The 25,459-nt window shown below is 35.5% G+C and overlaps 1 protein-coding gene across 1 annotated transcript in view; it reads right to left on the minus strand.

The window, feature by feature from the left end:
* LOC115215059 (tolloid-like protein 1) overlaps nt 1–25,459 on the minus strand; it is a 227,281-nt gene that overhangs the window by 58,235 nt on the left and 143,587 nt on the right. Inside the window, exon 4 of the mRNA XM_029784206.2 lies at nt 25,149–25,339. Within this exon, the coding sequence (XP_029640066.1) occupies nt 25,149–25,339 (191 nt within the window). The remainder of the gene's footprint in view (nt 1–25,148; nt 25,340–25,459) is intronic.

Raw genomic sequence — 25,459 nt, forward strand, 5'->3', positions numbered from 1 at the left:
CTATAGCAGAAGACACTTGCCCAAGATGCCACGCATTGGGACTGAACCCGGAACCATGTGGTTGGTTAGCAAGCTACTTACCACACAGCTACTCCTGCGCCTGTTGTTTATCATTAGAACATTGTAGGATAGGTGTGAGAGGTCAGATCTGGCCAGTCTGAACATGAAACAAGTAGAATATTTAGGCCGGATATGGCCGGTTTAAATGTTAAAAATTTAATTCCTCTTTGAATATTTCTTTTACTGCTGTTAAGATTTTATAAGGTAAAAACAAAAAATTTAAAAAAAACCCCAAAAAACTCAGCAACCAGATTAATGTATTACAACACCAGAATATGCAAAAGACATTGCAAATGAGAGGTGTCAACCAACTCAGTTTCTTAACACATGTCAGATGTGATTGTTGTTCCATATTTATGCTATGTCTAAATATTGATACTGCAGTTAATATGCTTAAATATTTTATCCATTCCTAGTTAAATATATCATCATTAATTATTGCTTTAGGTTTGAGTGTTTCGTTTGTCTCTTCTATCATTGCTATACCATTTAATTCATTATCTCCCAACTCCCTCATCTTACTCTACCCACTTTACTATACACACACCTCAGTATACACATTTTAGAATTAATCTTATTTTAATTATTGGAGGGCCCCACCCCCACCCCCAGATTTCATCCCCCACATATCTGCCTTATCATTGGTAATGGTTTTTCCTGTGTACATGCATAAATGTAGTTGTTTTCCCAAATAAATTACATTTCATGTTTGTGACTCTGGTGAAGCTCTAAGGTGATACTCAGGCACTCAATCATGAGTCAGTGGCATCTTATAGCAGAAACTTTTGTAAGCTAATGAAGTTCATTAGATAATCGTTTATTTTTTTTTTTTGTTATATCTATATCTGTACCTATACCTATATCTGTCTGTCTGTCTGTTTGTCAATCTATCTATCTATCTATCTATCTATCTATCTATCTATCTATCTATCTATCTATCTATCTATCTATCTATCTATCTATCTATCTATCTATCTATATATCTATCTGTCTGTCTATCTATCTATCTATCTATCTATCTATCTATCTATCTGTCTCTCTCTCTCTCTCTCTCTCTCTCTCTCTCTCTCTCTCTATATATATATATATCTATATATATATATATATATATCTATATATATATATATATATATATATATATATATTCAAAATTTAACAAAAACACAACAAACAGAAATATTACAAAAACATAACAAACAGAAAGTTCATAGTTTATTCCTCATCAGTCAATGTCCAAAAAATCATTACAATTTTGTGCCTTTAATGTTGATATTGTTCACTTTTGGTGGCACCAGTGGCGAAAAGCCACTGGGAATAGCTAATGTATGTACAGGACAATGATGAAAACAAACACAAGATAAAACACACAGACACGCACACACATATACACACACATACATATACGTACGTACATACATACATACATACATACATACATACATACATACATGTATTTATAATTAATAATATCAAAGGGTAATTAGAAATATTTGAAATTTCCATTACCAGTGGCCTAGCGTGTAAAAATTTAGTCAATAGACTATATGTTATTCATATAAATACAGTGTACATCTAAACACACAAGAGGCATCCGTCATAGGATTCCTTGCACGCTAGAAAGGACAGTTAAATTCCAAACCACTATTAGGGATAAAATTTCGAAGGGAATGAAAAATAAAAAGATTTACATGTATTTATATGTATATATTAATTAAGAGTAATCAATGGGAGATAATTAACTGTGGCAAATGTATAAGTAATGTTATTACATGTATCAAAAGTTACATAAACCAACACTGGAATGGGCTATAGTGTGTCTGGTGGTTTATCCTTAATTCCTGTATTTTGTAAAATGTAGACATGATGAAAAAACATGGCTCCTGGTATTTATACAGTCCATAGTGATTCTCAAGTTTCTTAAACATACAAAATGTCTTTTGACCCATTAACATGATTACAAATATCTTGGGTCATACATATCATCATCTGCAAAAAATTTTCTAACTAGAAAGGGTATGGCCTGGTCGGCCTGAAATGACATGCATAAGATCTGGTCATCAAAGCTAAGTAGAGATTTCAAACTTGAAATCTTCAAAGCCACAGTCGAACCAATTCTACTATATGGCTCAGAAACCTAGACGTTATCAAAGAAGCTGGAGAGGCGGTTGGATGGAACCTACACTCGCCTCCTTATGAGAGCTCAAAATCTCTCGTGGAAGCATCATCCAACCAAAATGCAAATATATGGGAAACTACCACCTGTGTCATCTCTTGTGAAGGGTAGGAGAGTCCAGTTTGCTGGACATTGTTGTAGAGCTGAAAACGAGGCAATTTCTACTCTTCTCCTCTGGAAGCCATCTACTCGCAATACCAGAGGGCGCACACTCTCCTACCCTGATGTAATCTCCAGGGATACAGGCATCCAGCAACAGGACCTCTGTAATGCCATGATGGACCATGAAGTCTGGCGTAGCATGGTAGATTCCATTGTCTCGACCACGGTCGAACAATGATGATGATGATGAAGGTTTGGTCTTTCATTTTATGTTGTAAACAATCCAAAGTATCATATACTTCTCCCTGATACCCTACAATATTATGTACCCACATCCTAACACACATTAATAAATGCTTTGTCAAATCTTACATAGATGGAACAATGTCACTATAGAATTATGCTTCCACATGTGATTTTTTAATAAAATATTCACCCAGAACAATTTAAAAACTAAACTTTAAATTCTCCTTTGCTAAGTCTGTAAATACCAATATGACTGAAATGAATACCAATAACAAAAGATAGCAATGACCATTATTTCAGCCAGAACAACAGAACAATCTCTTGGTGATTGTCTTTTAATTCCTGATATTCTTCATGTGATTATATTTTAATCCATCTTTATATTCTGAAGATTCTATTATTCCTCAATCCATGATATTCTTCAAAGTAGTTCTAGTTTGATATGATTATAATCCATTGGGGTTTCCTTATTAATTCATTATAATCCTCAGGTGATTCCTTGTTAATTTATTATTATTATTATTATTATTATTATTATTATTATATTATTATTATTATTTTTATTATTATTATTATTATTATTATTATTATTATTATTATTATTACTATTATTATTATTAGCTGTTTCCATATTAATTCTTTATTATCCCCAGGTGATTCTATTTCAATTCAGTCATTGTTAAGCCATTTCAAAAACTGATATTTTACTAATTACTTCCAGGACTTTTGACAGAGTTGTATGATTAGTTTGCTATTCTAAAGGGAAGAGAGAGAGAGGAGAGAGAGAGAGAGAGAGGGAGAGAGGAGAGAGAGAGAGAGAGAGAGAGGCAAGGAAGAGAAAGAATATAAAAGAAAGAAGGATCAAAGGGTGAGAGGAGCTTGGGAAAGAAAGTCTGGAAGAGTTCTGTGATAGTTAACATATCAAATAGTGGCTTCTTTTTGTGAAAAGTTAATAGTTGTTTGATCAATATTTCTTTTCTCTACACACACAAGCAGTACATTTATAGAGGAAGGAATATAAATGACCAAATCATCTCCAATATGTCACAGGTACCTACAAAAGGATAAGAAGATAAAGCCTAATCCTGAGCAGAGATAGATAAGAATACTGTAATGGATTTAGTGTAGTGCTTTCATATTGATTTCAAATTCTGACACAAGGCCACCAATTTAGGGGGAATGAGTAAGTTGATTACATTGACTGCAATGCTCAACTGGTACTTATTTTATCGACCCCAAAAGGATGAAAAGCAAAGTCGACCCCAGTGGCATTTAAACTTAGAATGTAAAGAGGGACGAAATGCCACAAAGCATTCTGCCTGGCATGCTGAAGATTCTACCAGTTCCCTGCCTTGTCTGGTGCTTTCATACTGATGGCTAAAATAAGCAAAAGGAAACAAAGAATTGTGTGTAGTCAAATAAAGTAATGCCTTTAGTTGTATATTTAACAAACATCAGAGGAATGAAGGCAATTTGGCCTGGGCAGGAATTGAACATAGAATAGAGAGATGTAAGTAGTGGATGACATTTTGTCTGATACCCCACCATTTCGTCTATCTGCTATTCTAAACCCTACCAATTCTTCTATCCATCACTCTAATGATAGATGAATGTTATATATTTAGGTTTGTTGAGGATCTTTTAATTTTTAATATTAGACAGCAGGAGAAAAGGATAAGTTCATAGAGTTGAAGTTTAAAAAATAATTTAATTAAAATTGGATAGAATAGTTTTATGATCAAGGTGTTGAACTGGTGAGCAGTATGCCATCGGTTCAAATCTGAACTGCAATTATATTTGAAATTATTACATGAGCACTCTGTTAGGACAAGGCATATTACACAAGCTACATGAGTATTTCTAGTCCGCACTAAGTTGTACGTATACTTCATGAATAAGTGGCTAGCAGCAGGAAGAGAATTAAGGTATAAAAACATTTGTTTTTAACAATTTGCAAATGTCTAACAGAGTAAACATTGTCAGACAAGAAAAAAATGGATGGGGAAATGGACTGGAAATGATTTAAACACAAAAATAGCAAAGATTAAGAAGTGTTTCACATTGATTGATGTTTATCTTCAAGTAGAATTGCTATTCCAATATAGATATTGGCATAACGTCAATTAGTAGGTATAAATACCCTAGAGCAAGTACTGTTTCATGTCAGTGTGACCCAGGCTATGAAGGAAGCAGTTAGAGGAAATGGTTAAGCTCAATGGAAATGTTGCTTCTATTTCTGCCATCTCCCCAAAAAGAGTTCTAGAGTAAGAACTAAGTTTCTTAAAGAGTCTAATTTCTGGACCCAGTTTTAATTCCCAATCTCCTTTTCATGTCAACCCAATTCCCTTTTCATGTTCAAAAGCATCAATGTCATATAGTTTTTTGTTAAATCAATGAATTTAAAAAGTAAATATATTTTTTATAGCTTTGGTAGGGAATCATTAACGAACTTTTTTCTGGGTCTCCCACTCACCACCATCACCACCATTGTCGTCATCATCATTTAATATCCATTTCCATACTTGCATGGGTTGGATGGTTTGACAGGAGCTGGCAAGCTGGAGAGCTGCACCAGGCCCCAATTGTCTGTTCTGGCATGGTTTCTATGGCTGGATACCCTTCCTTATGCCAACCACTTAACAGAGTGTACTTGGTGCTTTTTATGTGACATCAACACAAGAGTTATTAAGTGGCACCAGCAGAGATGCTTGCTATGTGGTGCCAGCATGTGAGGAATAGGAGGGAACTATCTTCTGATCAGATGTATATTCAGAATACTTGCAAGGGAATGGAGCCAGTTAAGGCTAGCAGTCAGATGGTGTTAGTATTAAACCAGGCAGTTAAGTCTATCCATCCTCAAAACAGAAACAATTCCTTCAATAAGCATTTAGCTATTTTTAAATGTAATGTAACACTAATTTTTTACTTGTAAGAGGGTGGGGGTTTGAATTTAATGTGAACAATAGTATAGTGAATTGGGTATAATTTAGTATTGATCTTGGAAGCTCATATCTGTATGTTCAATTCATAAAAGAGCTTAACTTTTTTCCATCATTATAGAATTGACAAAAAAGCCTATTTTTCTGGATTCTTATTTCTGGTAAAACGTTACTCTTTCAGTAACAAGAATTTATGTAGCATTCCACAAATATTGGTTTTAAATTTTGGTACAAGGCCAGCAACTTCAGGGATGGGTAAGTTGATTAAATCAACTCCAAGTACTCTATTGGTACTCATTTTATCAACCCTGAAAGGATGAAAGGTAAAGCTGACCTCAGTGGAATTTGAAGTCATAAAGAGAGAGATGAAATGCCGCTAAGCAATTTGTTTAGTGTGCCAATGATTCTGCCAGCTTGCCACTTTATATGCCACACATATGAAACTTTGATTTGAAATAACTTGCTAGTTCTAGATAATTCTTTTAAAATCTTTGAAAAAAATTTTCATCTATGACTTAGCAGTCTTAGAGAACAGTTCAATTTCAGCTCAAATTTGAATTTCTCTGTTTATAATGAGATGGCTTATAAAAGTATTTCACAGAATCTTTCATGCTTCAGGCAAATATCAGGAAGTTAGTAGACTTCGTTTATTGTCTTGGCAGTGTTTTCTATTAATGGAATTCATAAAGATAGTAAATAGAAGACACACAAATATTTGGGCCAATAATTAATTTACTGAACATTAGTTTACTGAAATATTCAGAAGACGAATTCAACCCTTAAATCAATCAAAAGACAGATTCCATCCCCATATTTCTGAATGCTACATTGGTATTGTAGCCTATCCAACGTCCTTTCTCTTATTTTTTCAGAATTTCTTTACACTTAGAGATGCAGAACAGAAAAAAGTTCTCCTGAGATCTAGACATGGTGCCACTGTCAGGACATGATGCCCCTAATAGGATACGATTCCACTGTCAGGACATGGTACCACATCAAAATTGGTATCATTGTCAAGCTATGGTACCATTGTCAGGATATGAACTCACAACAGTGAATGACACTTTTTGTTATCTGATGCTATTATACTAATTGTGATGGTTTATTGTTCTTAGTGTAATTGTTGCAGATTGAATGGCCTCATAATGTATAGTGTTCCTGACTAAATCACGTAGATAGAAGGGATATTATCATCATTATCATCATTGTTTAAAGTCTGCCTTCCATGTTGGTATGGGTGGGACAGGACCCATGCTTAATTTAGACTGCTTCAAGGAGAAACTGGTGAAGCATCAGAAGTACATTGTTGAATGTCATTAAGATGGGAGAATCTTAGATGTACAGAATAAAGAAGAGAAATAAAGGCAAAAAGAGAGAATGAGAAAGACAGAAGAGAGGATGAAAGAAAGGAAAGGAAGAGATGAGAGAGGAGGGAGAGAAGGAGAAAGCGAGTGGGAGGATGAGAGAGAGTGAAAGAATTCAGAGATCTGATGTGCAACCTGGCCATATAAAAAGTGGAGGAGTAGTCATGCTATTTGGGTATACCATAAAAAAGTTGTGCACTTTCACTATACATGTGTTATTGTAATTTCAACTACAAAAACTTACAATAAATTATAAGTTCAATGATGAAACACTAACATCATCATTAACAATATTGCACTAACGAAGACTAGAACTACATGGTCTAACAAGTCTGTCTGAAATTAGGGAAGTAATCAGCAGCACAAGTTGATGACAGAAAAGATGAACAAACATTTAGACAAGTGATTCAAACCTGGAGAAAACTCCAAAACCAAATTAGATAAAGTATTTCACTTGTAAATAAGAAATATGTTAAAGTTGATGAACTACAAAGACAAACTAATGAACGCTGCTATGTTTTTTGTTAGTTTGCTTTTCATCTCTGGCGGAACACAGATGAAATTGTATTTAAATTCAATTTATAAATATTTATTTCAGACGTCATCTGTTTAACTCTAATATTATCTGACATTTACACAAGTGATTTTATGTTATGTCATAATAAAGCATAAACAAAGCTCGATCGTCATTTATAAACAGCTTATATAAAAATTATTGCAGGAATTTTCTTGTAGTTTATAGAGACAAACTACGATTTGGAATCTCAACAGTGACATTTATCTACAAACATCAAACACTCATCATATTTATCTTCCATTTCTCATAAAAGATGGCAAATTTGCAAGCGAAAAGGAAAACAAACTATTGCTAATCAATAAACAAAGACTAAACCATAGAATCATAGAACTCGAAATGTACCATCACACACGCACACACACACACACACACACACACACACACACACACCCAGAGGTATTTCATAAATACACAGACATATAAACATGTATTTCAATAGGTTCTTGTATATACATAATGTACACAAACATGCATACACACACATACACACGCACATTATATATATTGAAAGAGAGAGAGAGAGAGAGAGAGAGAGAGAGAGAGAGACAGACAGACAGACAGACAGACAGACTGACAATCAGACAGACAGACAGAAAGATAGATACATGTCCATACAGTGAAATAATGTATAAACATCAAAGACTATATATATATATATATATATATATGAACATCAATGGAATTTGTATCTTTGCGGTACCAGTGCCGGTGGCACACAAGAAAACCATCCGAACGTGGCCGTAGCCAGTACCGCATCGACTGGCCTCCGTGCTGTGGGCACGTAAGAAACACCATCCGATCGTGGCCGTTCGTCAGCCTCGTCTGGCACCTGTGTTGGTGGCACATAAAAACACCATCCGAGCATGGCCGTTCGCCAGCCTCGTCTGGCACCTGTGTCGGTGGCACATAAAAACACCATCCGAGCATGGCCGTTCGCCAGCCTCGTCTGGCACCTGTGTCGGTGGCACATAAAATCACCCACTACACTCTTGGAGTGGTTGGCGTTAGGAAGGGCATCCAGCTGTAGAAACACTGCCAGATCTGACTGGCCTGGTGCAGCCTTCGGGCTCCCCAGACCCCAGTTGAACCGTCCAACCCATGCTAGCATGGAAAGCGGACGTTAAATGATGATGATGATGATGATATATATATATATATTATATATATATGAACATCAATGGAATTTGTATCTTTGCGGTACCAGTGCCGGTGGCACACAAGAAAACCATCCGAACGTGGCCGTAGCCAGTACCGCATCGACTGGCCTCCGTGCTGTGGGCACGTAAGAAACACCATCCGATCGTGGCCGTTCGTCAGCCTCGTCTGGCACCTGTGTTGGTGGCACATAAAAACACCATCCGAGCATGGCCGTTCGCCAGCCTCGTCTGGCACCTGTGTCGGTGGCACATAAAAACACCATCCGAGCATGGCCGTTCGCCAGCCTCGTCTGGCACCTGTGTCGGTGGCACATAAAATCACCCACTACACTCTTGGAGTGGTTGGCGTTAGGAAGGGATCCAGCTGTAGAAACACTGCCAGATCTGACTGGCCTGGTGCAGCCTTCGGGCTCCCCAGACCCCAGTTGAACCGTCCAACCCATGCTAGCATGGAAAGCGGACGTTAAATGATGATGATGATGATGATATATATATATATATATTTGTTTTTATGGCTGTGTGATAATGATTTTCATTTTGGAACTATGTTTTTAGAGGTTCAGGCCCACTGCATGGATACTGTCAGATGGTCTTCTATACAATACCCATGTGTTGACCAATATATTGAATGTGAAAGTATAAGGCAGAAACTATGTATTATGTGAATGTTTGTGTATGTGTATATATGCTTCTGTGAATGCGTTTGTATTTCCTCTCATCTTCATATGTGTTTGGTGATTGTAAACAAAAGTCTCACTGCTCATAGAGGGAATGTTGTTTGCTTCCAGATGTCCAGGCTATTCCTTGTTTGATAGTTTAAGGTATTATGACTTTGCTCAGAAGCAAGTAATGATTGGAGTCAGCAAGGACATTCCAGCCATAGGAAACTTTTCCCTGATTTAATCTCATGCAAAACTGGTAAAATGGAAAAAGGAGCATTAAAATAAACTTTCTCTCTCTATATATATATGTGCGTGTGTGTATGTGTGTGTGTGTGTGTGAGTATCATCTATATATATATATAAAACTGAGAATGTGTTTGTCTGTCTGTGTGTCTGTATGTGTGCATCACTAAAACTCAAGAACTACCCAACCGATTTCATTTAAATTTTACACCTGCCTTACTTAGGGTTCATGCAGTGTCACGGGGCCCAAAAAATTTTCAACTTCTTGCCTAATACAAGCCTGGAGTAATCTCTTCTCTCTTACACTGTTTCAGTATTACATGTCAAAACTGAAACAATAACAGCTCTATTAATACTTTCACTATTATATGGTTTCAGTTTCAATTACTTTCATTATGTATCTATATATATATATATATTAATTTCATTTCTTATACTTTCAATATGTATTTATATACCTGTTCATATATATATGTATGTATGTATGTATGTATGTATGTATGTATGTATGTATGTATGTATGTATGTATGTATGTGTGTGTGTGTGTCTGTGTTTGTACCCCACCATTGCTTGACAACCGATGTTGCTGTGTTTACGTTCTCATAACTTAGCAGTTTGGCAAAAGACATTGATAAGATAAGTACTAAGCTTACAAAGGATAAATCCTGTGGTCAATTTGTTCGACCAATGGCGGTGCTCTAGCATGGCCACAGTCACAGGACTGAAACAAGTAAAACAATAAAAAAACTATGCCATTTTAATACCAAAGAAGGCCAGGTATCTTGCTAGTATACATATAAAGCAATGATACACACCAACACATGCATGCACACACATGATGATTGCTCCATCTTTACCAATGATTATTGTCTCCTTTGTTTCCTCATTATCAGTGGCACTTGTGACTTTACATCCATGACTTCTCAGATGACTATTCAATCTTTCTGCAGATGTGTATGATTTGAAGCATAGATGACAGATGAAAGCTGTAACTGAGTGTATGCTTCCACCTGTTTAGATTTGCACATGTGGCTGCTCTTCCATTGCCATAGGAATTTCAGTAGATGAGATGACAAATGTGGACAGCATAAAGAGATATCTACATCATTGCGTTTTTGGATTTGGTTTGCAAGATTCTTTATATGAGTTCATGTGTTGAAGCATATTCTGTTGTGTCTGGGGAGAGTCATTTTCTTTTTATACCTTATAATATAACACATTCACCGGTAAAATTTCCACTTTTTTCTTATTTTTATTTTCCTAAAATTTTCGTTGAGTCTTGCAACCTTTTCAATAGTTTTGTATATCATTAAATTATAATGATAAATGCTTGCAAAAAATGAACTTATTTGATTCTCTGTCTGAAGGATTTCTTATAGGAGATATTTTACATGTTTTCTACAACACATACAATTTTGTACCTCCTGTTGGCAAATCAAACATGTGTAATGGTGAATGGATAATAACAAAAAATTTTCCAATCTCCCGTTTGAGATGCATGCGTGCATGTGTGTGTGTGTGTGTGTGTGTGTGTGTGTGTGTGTGTGTGTGTGTGTGTGTGTGTGTGTGTGTGTGTGTGTGTGTGTATGTGTGTGTTTGTGTGTGTATGCATACGTGTGTGCATGCATGTGTGTGTATATATATATATATATATATATATATATATAAAAGTTGCAGAAATGGTCATAGCTCAATTAATCAGGAAGAGAGTTAACATAGATGAGACGCAGTTTGTATTTGTGCCAAGAGGAGTCTTTCTGGTGAGGCAACTGCAGGAGAAATACTTGGCCAAAAATAATCCTCGGTATCCGGCTTTTGTTGACATGGAGGAAGCCTTTGACAGGGTCCCATGCTTCCTTATTTGGTGGATAATGTGGAAGCTAGGGATAGATGAGTAGTTAGCAAGAGCTGTACAAGCCATGTGCAGGAATGCTGTCAGTAAGGTGTGAGTTGCCAATGAGTATATCAAAGAGTTTAGCATACAAGTAGGAGTCCACCAGAGATCAGTTCTTAGCCCCCTCTTGTTAATCTTGCTTCCTCCAAGAGAAGAAATTTCAGGTATAGAGGTATGAACTGGAATCAAAGAGCAATAGAGTTAATTTAGCTAAGACCAAAGTATTGATAAGTATTTTCCAGTGCTACATAAAAGCACCCAGTACACTCTGTAAAGGAATTTGCATTAAGAAGGGCATCCAGCTATAGAAATCATGCCAAAACAAACATGGAGCCTTCAGCTGGTCAGATCTTGTCAAACCATGCAACCAATGCCAGCATGGAAAATGGATATTAAAATGATGATGATGATGACATATATATATATATATATATATATATATATATATATATATATATGTGTATAGATAGACAGACAGACAGACAGACAGATAGATAGATAGATAGATATAGGGTAAAGAATTATATATTTAATAATTAATAATTTTACCAAGTAGTTCGGTATAGAGAAAAAAATGTTATCGGTAAAATCTTATACGAAAAGTTTTTTTATAATTACAAACATAATTAAGGGATCAGCAAAAGTTGCTTCATATATATCTCCACAGACAGCAATACTCGTAATTCACATAGGTAAAAAGAAGAAAAAATAATGAAACTAACCAGCCTTATATATATATATATATGATGTGCTTCTTTCAGTATCTGTTTACTAAAACGACTTACAAGGACCCGGGGCTTTAATAGAAGACATGCAATGGGACTAAACTCAAAACTATGTGGTTGGAAAGCAAGTTTCTTGACCACACAGTCAAGTCTGTACCACATGGTGTAATGGTTCTCATGAATATTTATATTTACTGTTTTTACTCATCTCCTCCATCCTTAATCAGCAACATCCATCACAGTACATAATATCTGTGCAGAATTTCTATTTCTAATTAAGTAATTCAATGCAGTTTAAGGTTATAAATATTAATGCGAAAATGAGAAATACTGTGAATACAAATGACTTCATAAGCTTATTTATGCATAAGAAACTGAACTAGAAATTTAATATCGTTTTAAATAAGAATTATACAGTAAATTTTAAAGATTCTGAACACAAAAGTTCATTAAAATCACATCGGTCATTATCTTCAGTACTGAATAAACCTTTATAATGATCATGGTGAAACGATATTATCATATAGATCCTCTTCATCATATCTTCCTTATTACTGTTCATAATTATAGGCTGTGAATTGTCTACTGTTTCTTCACCTTCAGCATTGTCCAATGTCTTTTGTACTATTCAAAATTCCTCATTTCTTGAATAATTTAACTATAATGTCAGTAATTATTTTCTTCCATAAATTAACGAACCATTCACACACAGGAGCAGTGATAAAACCTGCATATTGTCTCCTTTTGCATACTATTTTCTCCAGTTACTCCATTTTATCACTATATCCTCAAATGGTATACTGAGACCAATATGGGTTTCAGAAATATTATAAGTCCTCAAGTAATTACTGGTATGTCAGTATTTTGTGATCAGATATTATCACTAGTGTTGCTTCCCAGTGTGGTCAATCTCTTTTCCTTGAGGAACCTACTTGACTGTAAATTTGAAATTCGTTTATCTATTTCCAACAATATTTATCTATATAGCTATCTGTAAATGGAAATGTGTATAAACTGTATATAAAAATGTTTTTTATATACAGTTTATACACATTTCAGTTTACAGAGTATCGGAGTATGCATATGTGTCTATCTTGTAAATATATATATATATATTGGTTTCAAATTTTGGCACTAGGCAAGCAATATCAAGAGAGAGAATAAGTCAATTAAATTGATCCATCCAAGTACTAAACTGGTACTTATTTTATTGACCCCAAAAAGATGAAAGGCAAATCAAAGTCGACCTCAGCAGAATTTGAACTCTGAACCTAAAGATAGATGAAATTCTGCTAAGCATTTTGCCAGTCATGCTAACGGTTCTGCCAGCTTGCCTCACTGTAAATTTATCAATTATTAATTACAAGTAACACATTATACATACTTGTATGCATGCATATATACATACATATATACATACATACATACATACATACATACATACATACATACATACGTACGTACGTATATACATACATGCATGCATACATACATACATACATACATACATACATACATACATACATACATACATACATACAAAAATACCCTGCTGTTAATGTTGAAATTCCAATGAAGGAGTCCTGGATCTAGGTTAGAAATCAGTTCTTTCTCTATTGGCAAGAAATCTTGAAATAAACTGAATAATGACATACATACATTCAAACACCATATTTGTACTTCAAGGTAGGTTTTCATATATCATACCTTGATATTGTGTGGGGTGAGATCCCCATTGACAGGCTGCTGATATTGACTAAAGTGTTAAATACTTCAGGCATACAAATTAGTAGCTCCAGTCTCTGAAGTTATTGGATTTGTTCTGTATATAGACAGATTGGCCAGGTGATGTAAACACCTCTGATGAGACACCATTTAGGGTCAGAAATCGATTATGGCTGTCCATCACTTTTTCACTCAATAGAGATGTGGTGCAATTTGCCATGGTTGTATCTCTTCTATGTAGGTTTACTCTGGTTTAAAAGCATACAAACACATGTATACACACACACACACACACTATATATATATATATATATATATATATATATATATATATATATATATATATATATATATATATGTCGAAATCAGGATGATATTTGTTAGACAGCTGATGATGAAAATTCCTTGGTTGTGTTAAAATGGATTTTGTTCTATAGTTATGTGTCTGCTTGTTATCATTCACTGGTTTGTTTCATGGTGTGTACCTTTTAATTTGAAGTGCCTTAAGGGGATTATATATGTATTTAGGTCATTTCTGACCCTTGGTGGAGTTAGTCATAGGGTTAGATATAAAATTTTTTCTCTAGTCTGTAATTACATTTTAGCCCATTGTATATGTATATGTATAATCATATTTTAGCCCATCATATATGTATATGTACGTACATATGTGTAAGTATATGCCCGTGACTCCTTGTCTTGGCATTGTGTGATAGTTGTAAATGAGTGTCACTGCCATACATGCAATGTCATTCATTTCATGTATTCCATGAAAACATGTCTGGTCATGGGGAAATATAAACACACTTGGAAACAAGTGAAGGTTGGTGACAGGAAAGGCATCTGGGTGTAGGAAATTTGCCTAAATTAACTCTGACTGATCTAGATATGCATAAAAAGATGAATGTTAAAACAATGATGATAATGATAATGCAAATGCGCGCACGTGCACATACACACAAATTCCCTGAAGCAAGGATTTGAACCCCTACCCACCAATTAAATTGTAGCGACTAAAACACAACACTTGTATTCACTCTACTATGATCCCAAGTTTTAAGTGGGACACACAAGTGGCATAACTAATATGAAATTACTAATATTACAATATTCCCAGGCATGAACAATAGAACGAGAACAATCTACCTCCATTGTTTGACAAAAGGATTTTATTTAAAACTCCAAGAATGTTACAGAATAAGACAGGTACTTGAAAAACGCCAGAGGGTCCAAGTGCTCAAATGTTATGATGTTATGACTATAACAACCTTGATGAGGAGGACACTTGTCTGACTACATCAATGTGTAATAACTATTGATTCCTTATTTCAGAAATTATAGACTATAATTAAAAGAGCTTGATTCATCTAGTGGACATAAAACAAAGAGAATCCAGCAGAAGTTCAAGACAAGCTGTCTCACAGCAGTGAACATCAGAGATAATTCTGTTAACACTAGGAAAATTCATCATTAATATGCCATCTGCTGAATGCCTGTGAGACAAGAAACTTAAATTAATTGAAATTCAGTCAAATTTTAACATCATCATCACCATCATTACCACTCCCACCTCCATCACCTTCAATGTCCTCCCCTCCTACTCCTCCCCCTCTCACACCGCCCCTCTCCCCCTCCTCCTCCTCATCGTTGTCGTCGTCATCATCATCATCATCATCATCATCATCGTCGTCGTCGTCTATGTGCAATCATATATATTCTATCGTATAATAAACATATTTTGTCACATATGTACATATATACATATATACATATATATACATACTGTTATGTCGTGGGTTTGAATATTGTCTCGCCAATAATGTTATGATGACATTGTAGTGCAGACTGGGTGTAGAATAGTATTACCCAAATAAATATTTGGATATACCACATAAGGGACATTAGCCATTTGAATGTGGCTAGTGACAGGGCAGGGCGGTGGGGGTGTTACTGATGCATTTAGCCCCAGGCGATCATCAACGTCACCAGATAGGCTGACACCATCACGGTGTCCTCTATCCTGCAAAGGGAGATCATTCCCCGAAGAAGCGGATGCCACATACGGACCCAGGTTTCAAGGTATTTGCCTATCGTCAATGTATGGCAGGCACCGCTCCTCGACGAACAACTTCCTGTGCAGGATATTTATATATAGATTTTCACGTAAATACATTTACTGATTTCGAAAATCTGTTCGACAGCAATTCAGTAACACCCCCACCGCCCTGCCATGTCTCTAGCCACATTCAAATGGCTAATGTCCCTTATGTGATGGAGCAGTTACTGTCTATATCTCGTTTAGAGAATTATTATTGCTATTTGGATATTGTTATCTAGAATAACCTTTTACAGAATTAATATATTCACTCAGAACATTCTCTGTACTACGCCAAGTGTAGGTACAATATTAAACTAACATAGTAATTCAATACGAATGATCAATGCTGTCAAACTGTCCACTGTCAACTGTTTGCTGTCCACTTGACAGTTCTTTATTTTATTGAAATGCGTTAGACCACTTTTGATTACATGGAGGTCATCAGGATCATTCCACGGCACATATAGATGTCTTGCAAACAACTTGCACATGCAAGTGCTACCAGTCAAAAGCTCCGTATACTGGAAGCCAGCAAGTGTATGGGATCATCAGGAGAGAATGCACGTCATTTCAGGGCCCACCTCTCGATGGCATCCATGTGCACCGGCCCCCCTCATTGATATGAGGCCCCGCTTGCTAGATCAGCTGGTTATGAAGTTAAACTCAATATCCTTCTGGCCATCGCTCATCGTCTCTTTTTAACCAAATCCAGTGGTTAGCCTTCTCCACTGTAGATTGGATATCAGTCATGGTGGTATTGACTTTACGATGAGTTAGGCCTAGCGATAACAACAGTCGTCTCATGCTGTGTCCAACAAACATACACACATACATACACACACACACACACACACACACACACACACATATGGTCATTGGGTCTTACTGCATGGTCCTACTGCATGGTACCTTGGGCAAGTGTCTTCTCATAAACCCTAGGTTGACCAAAACCTTGTAAATAGATTTGCTAGATGGAAACTGAAAGAAGCTGTCATGTATATGTTATATAGATGTGTGTTTTGTTTGTGTATTCCCTTCGCTACACACTATGTGATAGTTGTAAATGAGCACCCCTTTCATACAAGCAAGGTTGTTTCCAGTCTTTCACAGAAAATATGTCTGAGATAATATTACCTTGTCTGAAGGCAGTGAGCTGGCAGAATTGTTAATACACTGAACAAAATACTTTGTGGCATTTCGTTTGGCTTTACTTTCTGAGTTCAAATTCTGCCATGGTCAGCTTTGCTTTTCATCTTTTCTGGGTCAATAAAATAAAGTACAAGTTGAACACTGGGGTTGATCTAATTGACTTACCCCTTCCACAAAAATTCCATGCCTTGTGCCAAAATTTGAACCAATATTACTTTGTTTGGAAACAGGTGAGTGTGGGTGATAGGAATTGCATCCAGCTGCAGAAAATCTGCCTTGACAAATTATGTCTGACCCATACAAGCATGGAAATGTGTACATTAAATGATAACGATGATACATATATATCTATATAAGTATATACACACACTCACATGCACATACACACACACACACACACACACACAGACATATATATCATTCTCATAGACATAAACACATACACACACATATATATATACATATATATATACACATGCACACATACGAATATATATATATATATTTGACACAATATCTATATCTATCTGTCTATCTATCTATCTATCTATCTATCTATCTATCTATCTATCTATCTATCTATCTATATATACATATATATATATATATAATATATATATATATATATATATATATATATATATATATATATATATTTGTAGTTGCTTGATGTCATAAATATTATTTTTTTCTGATCTGCTCTCTATAAAGTTTTTCTGTGGTCTTTTTATTCATAATGCAAAGCACTATGTCCACTTTCACATTTGTACCCATTCTTTACTTCCCCTGGCACCCTCCCACCTCCTTACATTCACACACACACACACACACACATTTACAGACAAGAAAATAAATTTCGAAGGCAGTATAGCTGTAAAAACAACAGATAAAGATTGTTGTCAGGTGCTGTTTAGCTTAACGTTTAGAGCTCTTCATCAGTATCCAAGAGGTATGGGGTTCAATTCCCCATAGCCACCTGCTGGCAATTTCCCCATTTTCTATGGATAAATAACCCATCTTTATCTGCTGTTTTCTAAGCTATACTGCATTTGAACTGTTTGAAATTTACTATCTGTAAAGTATCAACACATTTGGCACTTCGAAAGTTTGTTTATAACATACATACATACATACATACATACATACATACATACATACATACATACATACATACATATTTATACCACAAGTGACCCTCTCTTTTCAAATTGAACTCTGGCTTGTTTACCATTCACCACTCTGTCAAAGGAAAACAATGCCAAGTTAAATTCAAATTTCTTCTTCCTTGCTCTAAATTATGTCACCAAATTATCTCTCCTTATGCTTTATGCCTGTTTATACCTCTCTTCTACTATTGCACCCTACTCATACATATGTCTCTCCTCCCCACTGTCAATGTTATCATTACTACCCTACTATTAGCATCCTTGGAGCCTCACCAACTCATGCACCCTTCCTCTGAACCCTTCCCCAAGATGTTGCCCACCTCCCTCTCCCACTTCTCCCTATCACTTACTCCAGACATTTTTGCAGATCTCTCTCCCCTTCCATTACTACCCCTGGTACCTGAAATGCAACATGGACACCTTATCACCACTGTCTATCTCCTTGGAGATGCCTCTAATTCATTCTCTCTCTCTTAAATGTGAACAACCATGTAACTTACAAGAACCTTCATTAGCCCAACCTTTTCTCTCATACCATAACACCCTATTTCTTTACTACCCACAAGGGGCTAAACACAGAAGGGGCAAACAAGGACTGACAAACGGATTAAGTCGATTATATTGACCCCAGTGCATAACTGGTACTTATTTAATTGACCCCGAAAGGATGAAAGGTAAAGTTGACCTTGGCAGAATTTGAACTCAGAATGTAGCGGCAGACGAAATACTGCTAAGCATTTCGCCCGACATGTTAACGTTTCTGCCAGCTCGCCGCCTTAATACCCATCCAATGTACAGATGCAGCACTCTCCCTCCTTGGGTTTGTTGATCTGTAAGCTGCATGTTGATCTCAATAATGCTGGTGGCGCAAAACAAAAAGCACACAGTACACACTGTAAAATGGTTGACATTATGAAGGGCATCCAACTGTAGAAACCACACCAAAGCAGACAATGGAGCACTCAATGTGGTTCTTCAACCCACTGGATCCTTTGTTAAACCATCCGACCCATACTAGTTTGGAACATTGATGATGATGATGATGACACACACATGCATGCATGCTCAGTCATGTATACTCACTCATCCTTATGTACACAGACACACACACTTGCATATATATATATATGTATATATAGGTAAACAGTAAAAATAATTACAGACATGGACAAGAACATGAAACACCACAGAGACGACACAAGAACCACAGGACGGGACATTCGAAATACATACATACACAGGAGGAAAAACAGAGATCACATGTTCACACCTTCCTGTAAAGCTAAAATTGACAAGCTGTCACAATTAAATCTAAATATATAATTTAAAGCATAGAAATATGAAGGTAATAAAAGCCACTTAACAAGTCAAAGCTGGAGAGAAATAAAATTCTTTCAATATTTCTGCTTTTAACAAACCCTAACCTGGAACTGGAAAATTGGAAATGACGCCATGTCTGTTATGTCAGTTCTTGTTAAAAGTGAAATATTGCAGGAATATATTTTTCTCCAGCTTTAAGTGGTTTTTATTAATTAAGATCCAGTTCTCCATAGTGAAATGTCAAGGTACCAAGTGAATTACAAGATTTTAATTTACAACTTTGTATATAATTGCAAAGTAAAATAGATTTTGTACTTGATGTCCTTACATGTTCCCTGCACGAGCACCAGCATATAATTGGGTGCATTTAGTCCATCTTCATCTTTTGCATCCAAATTCCACTAATGGTTGACTTTGCCTTTCATTGTTTTGGGGTTGATAAAATAAGTATCGACTGAGCACTTGGGTCTTTATAATCAACTTACACCCTCCTCTGAACCTGCTGGCCTAGTGCCAAAATCTGAAACCAATATATATGGTTTCTTTCTCACACTGTGCAGACACATTATATAAAGGCATACACTCATACATTGACACATTTGGTGTTGATGTTGATATGAACAAACACAAAGGTACCCACTAGTAAAGTACGCAATATATCACATAAAGCCATATGATTTAACTGTTAAAGACGCAATATAATGTCCATTATGCATACATACATATATGTGTGTGCATGCGTATGTGTGAGTGTGTGCATGTGTGTGTGTGTGTAACTCATTATTTCTGTATGCATTCTTGATGTTGAAACTGAAACATCATATTGTATGTGCTATTTATAACTTGCTACAACCAAAGTGATTTATCAATCAGAAGAGAATTTAGTATTGGTAAATGTTATCATGCAGTTTTATTTATCATAGATTGAATTTACAGTTATCTACAGCCGAATATACTCTCACACTGCATCATCCTTGTAGATATTCCTGTGAGAGTGAAACGTATAATAATGGCATTTTTGAGCTCCGTAGGGAATAGCTGCCACTTCATCATTTGTTTTGAGAAGCCTACTATGATGTAAATTTATCATCATCATTGTGATCATCACCATCATCATTATCATTACCAGTATTATTGTTGCTGTTGTTATATAATTGTTCAACATTTGATAGTTTGAGGCAAATTTCTACTGCATCACCTGCTACACCTCTGTGTTGCTGGGGTGTGTGCAGCATTGTGCGTTCTTTTCTGTTATTTGGAGTGCACAAACTCTTCCTGGTATTATATTGTATTAGTAGTATTTTTCTCATGGAGATGTGGTGCAGTCTTTTGTTGTATTACTGCTTGTAGTGTGTATTGAGTGTATAATGCGATGGTTATCTAGCTTGCTTGTAGAAGTTTCTTTCACTGGATAATTGCTGTATAGAGTGTACCTTGTGTTTGTGGGTTGTTGTGTTTTGGTTGTATTATAGAATTGATAGTGTCTTGTGTAGTATGTGGGTTGTTCCTAGCAAGGCTGTTTTTTGGATAGTGTGTAATATTGAGGATTCAGGTATACAAATGTATATACATGATGAACTTTTTTCAGTTTCTGTCTACCAAATCTACTCACAAAGCTTTGGTCGGCCTGAGGCTATAGTAGAAAACATTTGCTCAAGGTGCCACACAGTAGGACTGAACCTGGAACTATATGGTCAGGAAGCAAGCTTCTTACTACTTTTTAAAAATAATTTCCACAGTACCACTCATTACAAGGATTGTTTCTGTTTTCAATGTTTCTGTAGGTGTTAAGGCTTATCATTTCTTTCATTCTTGAGGATAAAGATAGTTTTCCCATCATTGTACCAATCAGAGGTTGTTTCCAGCTTCTTTGAAAAAAAAAAAAAGGAAGTTCCTTCCTGAGTAATACAGACTCATAGGGCCAGTTTCTATGTCATATACATTCCCCCACCTGGACAGGATGCTGGTCCATTGCAGGATTACTCATTTTTGCTACCTCAGTGGACTGGAACAATGGGAAATAAACACATGTTGCCTAGTCCAGGAATTGAAACCACAATATTATGATCACAAGTCCAACACCTTAACCACTATGCCATGTACCTCCACCCAGCTTCTTTAGTATCTCATAAAACATCTCTGTTAGTAATTTATGTTTCTCTGTTAAATAGTGAAACCAGAAGCTTGGGATTTTATCATTTCCTGCTACGTGCCAGTTCTTTGATTTTTTATAGCATCTGTACTACTTCTTGCATTGTCATTATCTTCACTGACTGGCACTAAATTTGTTATTTTGAGCAATTAAATCTGGGGCGATTCCTTCATTGTTCACACTTCTTCCAAGAATTACTCTACTTCTGTGATTTTTTGTTTTTCAAAGAATCATTGTTGTGCTTCATACCTACAGATTCTGTTTCAGCTGCCCTTTGATTTTAAGAATATCATTTATTTTGTTATGTAATATTTCTATGATTAATATGTAATATTTGTATAGTATTTGTTCGGTTGCATCCTTTCATTATTAATTTCATTAAGGATTGAGAGTATCTTTTAGTTTACTTTTCTGTATGTTGTCTATCTTATTTACTTAAGTTTTTATGTTCCTAACTGAAGGAATGCTTACATCTCTTTATAACCAAAGTAGCTGATGCATAGATTATTACATTTAAACTGGTGGTATTAATGTTTATACCTGTTTTTATTAAATCTGTGATGGTTAGGATAGAGTTTTATCCTTGGGAAGTACTTTCAGAAATATTTATGGATATATTTTATTTCATCCTTTCTATGTAATTATTGTCAAGTTCATGAGACTTGTGTTTAGAATTACCTATTCTTAAAATTTCTTCATATTCCTTTTTATTTATATTGTTTGTGTTCCTACATTTAATATTCTATAGATTTTCTAGGGTTTTGTTTTGTGTTTATATTTTTATTTTGTTTTGCACATGCTAAACTTATTATTTCCATAGTTTATCATCATCATCATCATCATCGTTTAGCGTCCGTTTTCCATGCTAGCATGTGTTGGACGGTTCTACTGGGGTCTGTGAAGCCAGAAGGCTTCATCAGGCCCATTCAAAATCTGGCAGTGTTTCTACGGCCGGATGCCCTTCCTAACGCCAACCACTCCGTGAGTGTAGTGGGTGCTTTTTACGTGCCACCCGCACAGGTGCCAGACAGAGCTGGCAAACGGCCATGAACGGATGGTGCTTTTTATGTGCCACCGGCACGAGGGCCAGGCGAGGCTGGCAACGGACATGAACGGATGGTGCTTTTTACATGCCACCAGCACGAGGCCAGTCGGGGCGGTGCTGGCAACAGTCGCGAAACGGAAGGTTCTCTTACATGCCACCGGCACTGGTAACACATCTGCAATTTCCATTGATCGATTTCGATTCTGATCTGATTTATGTTCTTGTTAATTCTACTCTGTTGTTTATTTTCATTATCTATGTATTTTTTTTATATATCATTATTTGTTTTAAAGGTCATATTTAGGTGCCTGATATTCTTTTGGCTTTGAACATGTATCTTTTAGGAATCTGTTGGGATTTAGAATAGGGTTGTTTCCTCTCAAAAGCTTATGTATGAATATGGCAGTAGTTTTGTTTTTCAGGATGCTGAAATATACATATAGAATAAAAACACATCATTCTTATGTCCATTTATATCTTTTCTGTTCTATTTGTGAGAACTGAGAATTAAAGTCTAGCTCGTTATTTAGATTGCTATCATTTTTGGTAGGTACTGGTTTAATGTTTTCTGGTAATGTCAAGTTTTACATGCTCAATTTCTTATTCTTTTTAAGTGTAAAATTCAAAGCATGTAATTTTCCTTCTAACCATGGACTAAAAATAATTTTTAATTTGTTTTATTTATCATTTCTTTGTGTGTGTGTGTGTGTTTGGGTAGGGAAATCGGTCTGTTGCTGACATAAGTTGCACTTTGTTAGTTTGATTCCGTGTGGTAACCAATCAGTGAACATTTGTAATAAATTAATTATAGGAGTTAAAAAGCAATAAACTTCACAAGTAATTGACTCACACAGTTATCTTTCAGTCTTATCATTATTTCTTTTGGTTTGATTCATTGATATTTAATCAATATTAAAGGATACATTGCATAACATTCATGTAATAGCATTTTATTATTGCTATAATTATCATAGACATGGGAAAAGACAGCAAGTTGTCAGAATCATTAGCGCATTGGAAAAATGTTCCATAGCATTTCCTCTGGTTCTTTAAGTTCTGAGCTCAAATCCTGCCTAGGCCACCTTTGCCTTTATTCCTTTTGGGGTTGATGAAATAAAGTACTAGTCAAGTACTGGGGTCAAAGTTTTTGACAAACTCATTCCCCCTCATAGTTCTGGTCTTGTGTGAAAATTTAAAAAGATTATCATAGGCATGGAAGTTCTGTCCTATATGCATGCAGATTGATGCACACTTGTGCAGTAGTATGCAGAGTTGCTGATTTATGCAATTATATGGCTATTTCTCAACCAAGTCTATCAGGAGTTTATCATGAGGAACAAAGTGTTGCTTTCTTATGTCAGGTGGCTATGACAAAAGAGGTTCTGTGGTGGACAAAATTGAAAGGACCAAGGTCAGATATTTTCCTCTTCAGCTATGTCCCTCCGAATTTCTTCAAGTTTCACCTGGAATTGAAGGTAAGTGTGGAGAGAGAGGTTCTGCTTTCCAATAACTTTTCAGGAAAATCCTGAGCTTCAGGATATGAAATTGGGCTGGAGGACAGAAATATCAGAGAGAATTTATTCTTTGCAGTTAAGATAATCCTGAATCTATCTGGCTCCCTGATTGGCCTTAGATGCTTCATACTCTTTTGGGTTGTACAATTCCATTCCTTTACCATTTTGCTTTTCAATTCTAATTTTGTTTATAATCCATTGTATAATGCCAGCACAATTAGTCTATGTTTGACCTACAACTACATCACCGTAAAAGAGACAAATGGTGCAAAAACATATTTCATTATTAATGACCATATCTTTTCTTCATTCAAGAATCTTTTAAGATAACATATCCCCAGTGTATGCTTGTGTAGCATCAGCTATGGTGCAGTAAGCGCTCTGCACAGAGGTCATTGGCAGCAGGTGGACTTTGTGTTAAGTGGAATATGTTTCTTGAACAAGAAGTAGCAGAGAAGAGATTCTGTTGTCAAATGATGAAAAGGATTATTATCATAATCGTTGTCATTGACCTCGTCCTCTTTGTTGTCATTGTAACTATTATTGTTGTTGTTGTCATCATCATGATCATGTTCACTAGTAGCAAGAGAATTAAGAATTTTATAATTTAAGAAATAAATACTTAATGAACAGATAAAAACTGAAAAAAATGTTTAAAAGTGTTGCAATATGGACAAATTTGCTTGTTATAAATCACTCCACATTGTTGTTTGAAAATTTATAAAAATAATATTTTTAAAATTGTATCTAGGTACTGTTGCACAATAAAAATAGTTTTCTTTTTTTACATTGAATTAAATATCAAGAAATTTAATTATTGTGAAATCATTACTCACCATCATCTATGAACTCATAATGTCCAAGAAATCCTCGCAGACTTTTTGTATAGTCAGATTTAAAAAACATCTCTATTTTTGGTTGAATTGATATAATTGGACCAGGAATTTCTGCACCACACAAACGGTTCAAAAATGTTTTGAAACCCATGTGATCAATTTCAAAAATGTCAACAAAATCAAATTTGCATCTATAAAAAGAAACAAAAAGTATATATATCATGATACAAAACAATTCTAATGAAAATTATTATCTAACCTAGTGGTTCTCAACCATTTTTTGCCTATGGACTCCTTTGATTCCTTATTCA

The sequence above is a fragment of the Octopus sinensis genome, linkage group LG8 (genome assembly GCF_006345805.1).
Source record: "Octopus sinensis linkage group LG8, ASM634580v1, whole genome shotgun sequence".
Taxonomy (NCBI): Eukaryota; Metazoa; Mollusca; class Cephalopoda; order Octopoda; family Octopodidae; genus Octopus; species Octopus sinensis.